General features: G+C 42.5%; 1 protein-coding gene across 1 annotated transcript; it reads right to left on the bottom strand.

Moving 5' to 3' along the window:
• Positions 1-7,453: 7,453 nt before the first annotated feature.
• On the bottom strand, positions 7,454-10,321 carry LOC130130067 (solute carrier family 25 member 45). The gene is made up of 6 exons (XM_056299803.1): positions 10,095-10,321; positions 9,963-10,006; positions 9,784-9,855; positions 9,426-9,614; positions 8,928-9,162; positions 7,454-7,749 (listed from the first exon to the last, which is right to left on the bottom strand). Exons 1-6 carry the CDS (start codon positions 10,231-10,233, stop codon positions 7,454-7,456), a joined length of 975 nt encoding a protein of 324 aa, XP_056155778.1. The 5' UTR covers positions 10,234-10,321.
• Positions 10,322-10,630: the final 309 nt, after the last annotated feature.

Genomic DNA, 10,630 nt, shown 5'->3' on the forward strand with positions numbered 1-10,630 from the left:
TGGCCTTGCTGGGGAGGTTATCAAGTCCACTAGAAAGAGAAGATAAATCAATATTCTTAATGTTATGGAAGGAGATGGAACGTAACAAATTTGTTTTGGATAAGGTTAACATTGAAAGACACTAACTTTTGGTTGGAAATGGGCAAATCTGATGCATTACAATTAAGAGGAGTTACAGCAGTGTAGCAAATCAGATCAAGGATGTGTCCTTTGGAGTGCATAGGAAAATCAATATATGGCCATAATCCAAAACTGCAGGCATGATGTAAAATCCCTTGTGAGAGTATTGTTGACATTGTCCATGTGTATATTGAAATCACCCAGCAAGATTACATTAGGGGACAAAGAACATAAGAAGGTTAGCAGAACAGAAAGTTCATTTAAGAAATCGTTATTGGGCTTGGGTGGTCGATAAACAGTGGCTGGTATAATAGGAATTGGCCCATTGATTTGTAGGGCAATGGACTGAAATGAAACATGCACAGTTATAGAAGACACTTTTTTCACTGTAAAGTATCATGACCCCCCCCCCCCCACATGCTCACCGACCAGATACTGTGTGTGGAGTGGACAAACCTGAACCAAACTCAGTCCCCTTGTAGACCAAAAAGTGGACCAACAGTAAAGGGACTCTATTCTTTTTCAGTTCACATTGTCAGTTCATTTGAAAGGGGACTTAGTTCACTTTCTGGTCCACTTCAGCTCTGATGGGACCTCAGTCCTCTTTCTGTTCACGCTGTAGTTGCTCTGGAGCTCAGACCTTTACTACTTTGAATTATGGATATGGATTATTGAATTATGACATTTTCTCATTTTATCGCATGTGGTAAAGTGCTTTTGACGTAGTAAAAGCAGTAAAAGTTTTTACTTTGATGTGGCACTGCAGTGAGGTCCTAATGAAGCCCCTCGCTTTCATATGAACTGAAAATGAGAGGAAAACCTTAGCATTTCCGTGCGTTGTAGACGGTTGTCATTTGATGTCTTCTTCGTTCCATATCTGGAGAAGTGCAGTAGTTTCTTCATCAGAGCGAACTACTCCTCACACCCTAGTTTTGTTAAGAGTTACCAGTGGCCATGGTTCTGTCTATTAGTTTTTTCAAGCTTCCCACTGCAATAGCATATGATCTGTCTATGGCCTAGAGCAGTGTTTCTCAACCGGGGGTCCGCGGACCCCTAGTGGTCCGTGGTGTAATTGTAAGGGGTCCGTGAAAATAAAATATCTTTAAAAAAAAGATCCTATGACATTTATAGAAATAGGATTATTTTACTCAAATGTGACTGAGACCTTTATCTACCTAAACTATAAAGGGTAACAGGACTTTTTTCTCTAATTACATCTGTTTCACAAGTGTAATTTATTGTATTTTAATAAGAGATCTCGCTCCCGTTTGCATTGTTAAAAGTTACTGCATAAAAATTCTGTTGTTACATATATCTGAAAGTTACTGAATACATATTCTGTTTTGTTACATATATCTGAAAGTTACTGCATAAGAATTCTGTTTTGTTAACTATATCTAAGTTACAACTGAAAGCTCTTATTTTTGCCCCAAAGAGTGAATAAATGCTATAATGCAATTTAAAATGCAGTTTCTACTGTTTCTATCAAATTGCAACCCCCCTCCCCCAAGATCAGGTGGAGGGGTCCTCAGGGTAGATCAAAAATACGCAGGGGGTCCAGGACCCCAAAAAGGTTGAGAACCACTGGCCTAGAGGGCTAAAATTCAATAAGAAAGGGCAAAGCGAACCTGAAGCACATTGTGTTCACAATGCACATGTTCAGCGAACTGCAACGCGGACTTTAAATGAACCGAACTGAAACCACCTCCCGAGTGGTCTCAGTTTAGTTCATTTCAGAGGGGTCTTAGTTCGTTTGGAGTGTTCAAATATGTGCAAGAAATGCTGACTAATTGCTCTGAGTTTGTTTTAAGGGCTGAAAGGAACCAATTGTGAAAACACTCTAAACCTTTTGTGAGGACACATAAAAAGTGGACCAATGAAGCTATGGAGGACCTTCATGCGTGCTTGGACTGTACTGACTGGGATGTTTTCAGGTCTGCCACCAACAGCCTGGATGAGTACACTGAGGCTGTGACGTCTTATATCAGCCTCTGTGAGGACAGCTGTGTACTATCACACACCAGGGTGAGTTGCAACAAAGACAAACCCTGGTCTACAGCTAAACTCAGACAGCATAGGTTGGAAAAGGAGCAAGAATTTAGAAGTGGGAACAAGATCTGGTTTTAAAACTGTAATTACTGTCTTAGCAAGTCGGTAAGAGATGCTAAATGACTGTATTCTAAGAGACTTCAACAGCAGTTCTCAGAAAACAACTCATCCTCTGAATAGAAGGGCCTCAGAGAGAGCACCAACTACAAACTGAAAGTCCCCCACTCCACCAATGACTTGCGCCTGGCCAACAATCTGGATAAGTTCTATTGCTGATTTGATAGACAATAGGACAGCCCTGATACCATCCCTCGTGACTCCATCCACCAGCTACAGAGCACCAGCTCCTCCTCCTCCATCTCAGCAGGGGCTCGGGCCTCTCCACAACTGCCCACTTTGGAGTGTCTTTATGCATGCCCAACCTAGAGGCCCCCTTCTCCCCTACCACAAGGACGACTCTCTCCATCCTGGAGAGGGACGTTAACAGGCTGTTCAAGAGACAGAACCCCCGCAAAGCTGCTGGACCAGACTCTGTCTGTCCCTCCACCCTGAGGCACTGTGCCAATCAGCTGTTTTAGTGTTCACAGACATTTTTAACACCTCACTGGAGACATGCCACGTACCAGCCTGATTCAAGACCTCCACCATCATCCCCATCCCCAAAAAACCAAGGACCACAGGACTCAATGACTACAGACTACCCATTGCCCTGACCGCTGTGGTAATGAAGTCTTTTGAGCGCCTTCTTCTGTCCCACCTTAAATCTATCACTGACCCACTCCTGGACTCCCTGCAGTTTGCCCACAGAGCCAACAAGTCTGTGGATGATGCAGTAAACATGGCACTCCACTTCCCCCTCAAGCACCTGGACTCTGCAGGAACCTACGCAAGGACCCTGTAGATTTCTGCTCTGCCTTCAACACCATCACCCCGGATCTGCTGCAGGGCAAGCTGTCTCAGCTGCAAATACCTGTCTCAACCTGCAGTTGGATCACCGACTTGCTATCTGACAGGATGCAGCACGTGAAGGTGGTTGCCGGGGGGGAAAAAGCCTCCTGGAGCTGCATCCAAATTGGCGCTAGTCTGTTTTCATACATAAAGTTCGACAGTACAAAAATGTCCACATTGAATCGACTGGTTCAATGAAATCGGTTTTTTAAGCAAACCAGTCTATTCTTACCAGAGACCCACAATAAACAGTTTTGCATTTTCTGTCAAATGTTCCTGTTAATGGGACTTCCGGTGGTGTGATGTGGGGTAGGCAGAAGATTTTAGAACTCCCTGCCAATTATTCAGTAAATTGCTAAAACAACGGCGCCTTTGTATCTACATCGCCTATTTTGTTCAGTTTGGAACAAATAATCGTTCTGGCAGTATATTTTTTACTCCTACGTATTTTTGAATACTACATTATAACTGCGCACTATGCCTACCGCGTTAAGGGTACTAACACGATGGCTAACACTGACCAAGGTAACGCCACCGCCTCACAGTGCTATTGAATCACTTAGAGCTGATATAACATCTGAGTTAGCATTACTGAAAAAGGGACATTTGTGCTTGCGTGGACGCTAAAATAGACAATTTGGCAATGTCTCTGAGGTCTGAAAATGCATCGATACGGACCGAACTGCAGGGCAACTCGGCATGATGCTGGGGCTGTCTAGCCGCGTGACAGAATTGGAGAAGGGGGCACATCACTGGTCGGACAGGACTACATACCTGGAGCACTAAACAGGTGGCTTTCCTATCCGATAAGTGTGAAGCTTTAGAGGGGAGGCCACGTAGGCACAATTTCTGAATTATTGCTCAACATGAAGGCGTGGAGGGACCACGTCCAACTGACTTCATTGCGGGCCTGCTCAAAGACGTTTTGCAACTAGAAGACCGCTGCTTGACAGAGCACACACCGTTCCCTGCTGCCGCATTCCCAGTCTGGAGAGAGGCCACGTCCCTTCATTGTTCGTGTATTCATTGTCCTTCATTGTTCCCAGTAAGTGAACTACTTCAACCATCAGTAAAGAACTCTACAAGAGTCTGTTTTCTTGCGCTCACTGGCACCAATCAGATTTTATTCGTAAGATCTGTAGGCACACTGGATGGGCATTCAAGTAAATACAGACATATAATATTGTAAAACAATAATCAGATACCCTCTACCCTTAAGTCAGAACTATAAATTGTACTGCAACACTATGAATTACATAGCAACAGAATCATGAATTACACATGCCAACATTGAAATAGCAATAGGTTGTGGTCTGGGAACCCGATCTTTCCTTTAGCTAAGGTTGGTCCTTGCTGGAAGGAAGTAGGAAAGGACCTATGAGGCTCCTTTCAATGCAAGAGTCAATCACAAATGAGAATCACAAACCACTTCACGTAAAGGTTTGGTTTATATTCTCAAAGTTGAAAGCAAACATCACGAATTTAAAATGCAAACCTGAAGAATATTGGAATTGATAACCCCAGCAAATCCCCCTGTCCATATTTACTTAATTTCCTTCTTTTTGGGCAGGAAAACTGAAGCGGCTTCACCGTAGAGCAGAACTTGTCAGCATATTAGGGTCAACTAAAGCTGTTGAACAAGTGAGTGAAATTCACTGGCATATGTTGATTGATGACTGTTGCTTATTTAACCACCCCTGCAGGTTTTAGGTGGCGCTGCGATACCACTGAAAACTAAGTGCCTCAGTTTGAATGGCAGGGCAAACTAGATGTCTGAAAATGGGACAATACACCTTTCTACTGTAACTGCAAGTAAGGTACAGAATGGGTTTTTTTTCCCAAGCTTAAGCTGCACAATTAATGACATCATTTCACTTCTGATGCTTCACAATACGTGTTTTCTGGGTAAAGACCAATAAGAATAAGACTGTAGATACAAGTGGCAGAAATTAATTATTATCTACCCCAGGTGGTAGCCTGGAGGGATTTATGCATTTGGTCGCATGCATGCGCATGTATGTGCATGCGTGTGTGTATCTGTGCGCAGCTAATCTCACTTACTACTGGACCAATCAGCCTAAATTGTTTTGTGTACAGTTATGATTGTATGATCAAGAATCATGGTTGCAATGATTAAAAACCTTCAAAAAATGTTTGTTCTCACTACTGCCACTCCCTCTCTTCATTGCAGTATTGTCACACTTTAATAATGTTCATGAACAGGCACACAAGGCATAGATACCAAACTGTGCACCATCCTTTTCGGAGCGCTCCCCATTTATACCTCCGCCTAATCCCTGTTTGCAGGAAGAGGCTCATCTTTATCTTCCGTCCTAATGGATAACAGAACTTGCATATTGTTCAAGAAGCTCATTGGTCAGGTCGCCTCCTTATCTTCCAGCTCATAATTCACCAAGGCCGTTTTTCCAGACTTTGCTACACTCAGTGAGCTTCTCATACATTTCTCTGCTATCAGGTAACAGTTAGCAATAGGCTTTATTTGTTCACATGAAGACACTTTATAACACTACCTTTGTTCTGTTACACATGAACTTTAAGTATCTTACACAATATAGACTAAAGTTAACACAATATAGATCATATATGGTTAAAGATTAAAAGTAAGCAAACATATGGTTATATGACAGATAAATTGCTTTCACACTTGGCAAACCTTTTCTTTTAGGAAAGTGCAAGTTCATATTAGACTTGGTCACATTCGTGCACGGGTCTGCCTTGGAGGCTGCACATCCACAGACTGACAGGCAAAACATTTTTTTAAGTGGATTTTTTTAGCTTGAGCCCTGCATATTAAAAACCTTTTTTCCCATATTTTCTGTTCAATCGCCTTGGGCGCTGTGCAGAAGTCTTAATGGCATGAAAAACACTGGGTTTTCTGTCTGTGTGTGCATATATCTGTCCGCTGCTAATCTCAAATACTACTGGGCCTGTCCACCTAATCATTTTTGTGCACAGCTATGATTGTATAATCAAGAACCTCTCATGGGTGCGGTGATTCAAGACCTTCAAAAAATGTTTGTCCTTGCTACCGCCTCTCCCTCTCTTCATTCACTCTCTTGATTGATCAATGCAACTGTCTGTTGCTGCCCGATTTAAGTCAACAGTGTGCATGTGTGACTCACAGCTATGGTTGACTCAGATCAGTCAGCCACATGATCAAAATATATTAAAAGAATTTTTGATGATCCAAAAAAAATGTGAAAGTTATAAAAGAGCAACTTCCTCTAGGTTGGAGTCAAAACAGGAAGTGTTGCATGTTCTTGTCGCTGCCTGATCTGAGTCAACTGTGGATGTGAGTCGAGCATGCATGAGCATAAGCTGTTTACCCAGCTTTATTTTGTTACAAAAATAAAGATAGGGTTAGTGTTATACCAAAATGGTCGCATAGCAAACCTTTTCTTTTTGAAAAGTGCAAGTTCGTATTAGACTTGGTCGCATTCATACAAGGGTCGGCCTAGGAGGCTGCACATCCACAGACTGACAGGCAAAAAGTTTTTATTTGGTAGATTTAGCTTGGGTGTTGCATATTAAAAACTTCCTGTTCATTCTACTTGGGCACTGTGCAAAAGTCTTATAATGGCAGGAACAACACTCGTTTTTCTGTCCGTGTGTGTGTGTACCTGTCCACTGCTAATCTCACATACTACTGGGCCTGTCAGCCTCATAATATTTGTGCAGAGTTATGACTGTATGATCAAGGACCTCTCGTGGTTGTGGTGATTGAAACTCATTGAAAACCTGTTTTATACTGCAATTGAGTGCTAACACCTCAGCTGGTTTTTCACCCAAGTCTGAGCACCTTAGAAGGGGAGATACGCAGACGGTGCCTCCATATTCTCCCTTCTCCCAGCTGGTGAAAAAAGGGGTGGTTTGTCGCTAAGTCCGAGCACCGGAGAAGGGGAGATATGCCTGGCGGGGATCTGCTCTCTACTGAGTGCACTCTTCTTTATCGGGTTGCATAGTTTACCCTTATTTCAGAGCATGAGGTGCTCTGAAATTCAATGACTTCATAGTAGCTTTTGGCCATTAGTCATATTTATCTCAGGGAGACATCTTCATGATTCAATTTCCATTTTTTTGTTGTCCTTCCCGAACAGCAGATGTTTACAGCATTGTAGCAAGTCAAGGGCATGTTCTGAGATGACACACTTTTAACCCAGACGTTTGCTTCTATGCATCAAAATATCTGGAGATATTTTAATATCCTTAAATCTTACAAGCCGCACCTTTTTCAATCATTGATTTGGATAGTGCATCTCTCAAATATTGTAAAGCTTTTCCATAATCTTGTCATTTAAGGAGGGTATTTGTAAACTCAAACTTTAGAGTGGTCCGCAGGTGGTGGGCACAAAATCCTCATCAGTCTCTCATAGCTGAGAAAGGTGACAGCGTTGACAGGGAAGGCTCTGATGCTGTTCAGTGACAGGCCCTTGAAGAAGACCCTGATACCCTCCTCTCTCACACTCGTTCTTATACAATGGAGGACCCCTTGATACTCTTGGCCTCCTGCTCCTGACATCTGAAGTCGGGCTTTCACTACGTCCATGGGTGTGGCAAAGGCCCACGTCACTATGCCTGCCACTCCACCTGCCATTAATACTGCAAACGTGCCTGGGGATAAAATAACAAGGAAATATTTAAAATCAGTATATTTTATGTACACTTAATTCCATCAGACATCAAAATACACTGCACAAGATGTCAAAGCAAGTGTTTGGTATATTAGAGACAAAGTCCCTGAAATCCTCTCAAAGAATAAATGTACCAGGAAATTGTTTTTGTGAATATAAACCGTATGTACAACTTCTATAGCCTCGGTGTGCACAGTGGCACATAATGCAATGCAACAGGACCTCATATACAAGGCAAAATAAGTGTGAGACAACAATAAATGGTACGCTGAAAATATCTCCACGTGTTTATACATTTAACATTAAATAACTTGCTGTTGCAGCAGCAGGCCCTGCAGAGTGAGCACAGCTGTAGTGAGACATTCTGTACATAACTGGTAGTGCATTGGTTCAGTATAACATGAATTTGTTATGAACAAAACAAGATAAAACAAAGGAGTGGGGAAGGCTCAGGTCTGAGGTACATATAGCCCCCCCCTTTTCCTCCCCAACTGTATCTGTCCAATTACCCCACTCTTCTGAACTATCCTGGTCACTGCTGCACGCCCTCTGCTGATACGGGGAGGGCTGCAGACTACCACATGCTTCCTCTGATACATGTGGAGTTGCCAGCTCCTTCTTTTCACCTGACAGTGAGGAGTTTCACCAGGGGGACGTAGTGCCTGGGAGGATCACGCTATTCCCCCCAGTTTCCCCTTCCTCCCGAGCAAGCGCCCCGACCGACCAGAGGAGGCGCTAGTGCAGCGACCAGTACACATACCCACATCCAGCTTCCCTCCCACAGACACAGCCAATTGTGTCGGTAGGGACAGCCAACCAAGCCAGAGGTAACACGGGGATTCAAACTGGTGATCCCCATGTTGGTAGGCAATGGAATAGACCGCCACACCACCCGGATGCCCCAAACACTGGCTCAACAATTCTAAGAGTGGTTTCATGAATGCCATTCCACTTCCTTCTCGCTCACCAGATCTGAACATTCATCAAATCTTGCATGACAGAACTTGATGTAAAGTTCTGGAACAAGACAGCAAAGATGGCCACTACCACCTTCAAAACCTAATCCTTAGGCACCTGTTACAGATTGTGTCTCTTATTGTCCACCCCTTATACAAATATAACATATATAAAAATACATACTCTCTTACACTTACTTACCTGGCTGTTTGCCACTCTCAGTCAATGCCTTGCATGCGACCTCGTATGGCAAAAAATAGAGTCCATAGCAGGGCACATCCCTCAAGGCAAGTGCCAACCCCCCTCGAAACAGTCCCCTTGGTCCATTCTCCTTGAGGATGACAGCAACACAGTGAATGGGCCCACGGTATCTGCTCGTGTTGGTCTGACCTTGCAGACGCACCTTTACCAGGTCAATTGGTGCAAGAAAAAACACCTAAAAGAAAAACTTAATGTTAACCTTTCAAAGTGCAACAGTACATCAGTTTGAAACTATGTGATCATTTACACAATATCCAGCACTGCTTGACCAATTACGTAGTTGTGATTGTGTAGACAAAGCAAGGCAAAACCATCAGGATAACACCATCACGGTGAAAAACATATGCATGCAAGACCCTAATTGGAAGAACACACTGGTGATTTGGAAGAATGTATACTTTCAAATGCCAGGTTATATTTAATAATTTTTCCAACTACCTGCACCAGGCCTGAGAAGCAGCCAGCTGTGAAGACTTGTGCAGCAGAGGCAGGGTTACCCTGAATACGATCATTTCGCTTCAGCTGAGTGAGGTAATCTAAAGCATTACTATAGGAACCAAAGACAATAGAGTTGGTAATGCCCGTAGTCAGGACAGGAAATGTCATACCCTTGAAAAATCCACAGACCTAACCAAAGAAAAATATAATGAGTGACAAATGGACATAAATCACTAATCTGCCGTGCCATTTAATCTTTTAGTGGGGGCCTGTACAAGTCATACAGTGATTTTACTGAAGTTTTTCTTTAACATAAATTTACAGTGTTAGTTTACAGTGTTAATCCAGTGAAACCTACCCCTTCATGAGTGTACGTTTTTGTCACACAGTGGAATATCCCTTTGTACAAAGACTGAGCCTGAAGGCGTACCTGCAGATTAAATACATGACATCAACTGCAGCAAAAAGCAAGTTTCATGCATTGACTTTTATTGAATTCTTTTATTTAATGCCTTTGATTTTGCTGTCTTATTAAACCTTAATGGTGTCTATTGGATGCCCGACAGCCACTCCAAATGCACCTGCAACAAGACACAGAAAAATTAACAATCTCATCAATATTCATGCTGTGTAAACAAGCTCGATGTTTTTCATATTAATGAAGCCTACCTGAGACGCTTCCAGCCACAAATTCCAGAAAAGGCATGACTTGAAAAGCTTTAGAACCTGCACAGACACAGCAGTGGCAGTTGTAATCATTACCACTTTCACCCGACAATACGTTATATTTACTACAGCTATAAACCATTTAAAGTTTTCTAAGGTAATGTGTGACTGCAGTTAGGTAAGGTATTGGTGTGCATTGCACTAAAACAAACAATGGAAGGGAGTATTCCTGCCAGAATTTTCAATAATGCAAAAGTTTTAAATGAATAATTATTTAGCCCATATGTTTCTAGACTTTTTCTGCAATAAGGTTGATGAGATCATAAACAAAGTTAGTTCTTCAACTCCAGCTACTCCTGCAGATCCCATCTTACCAAATTCATATCTATACAACAAGTCACTGATAGTCCCTGTTATTACAGCTTTTGAGACTCTCTCTCTTAATACTTTGACTAAGCTCATGTCAGCTTCTAAACCAACTACTTGCCTACTTGACCCTTTACCAGCAAAACTTTTTGAAGACCTTTGGCCTTTTCTGG

This window comes from Lampris incognitus, chromosome 2 (genome assembly GCF_029633865.1).
Source record: "Lampris incognitus isolate fLamInc1 chromosome 2, fLamInc1.hap2, whole genome shotgun sequence".
In the NCBI taxonomy this organism is placed as follows: domain Eukaryota; kingdom Metazoa; phylum Chordata; class Actinopteri; order Lampriformes; family Lampridae; genus Lampris; species Lampris incognitus.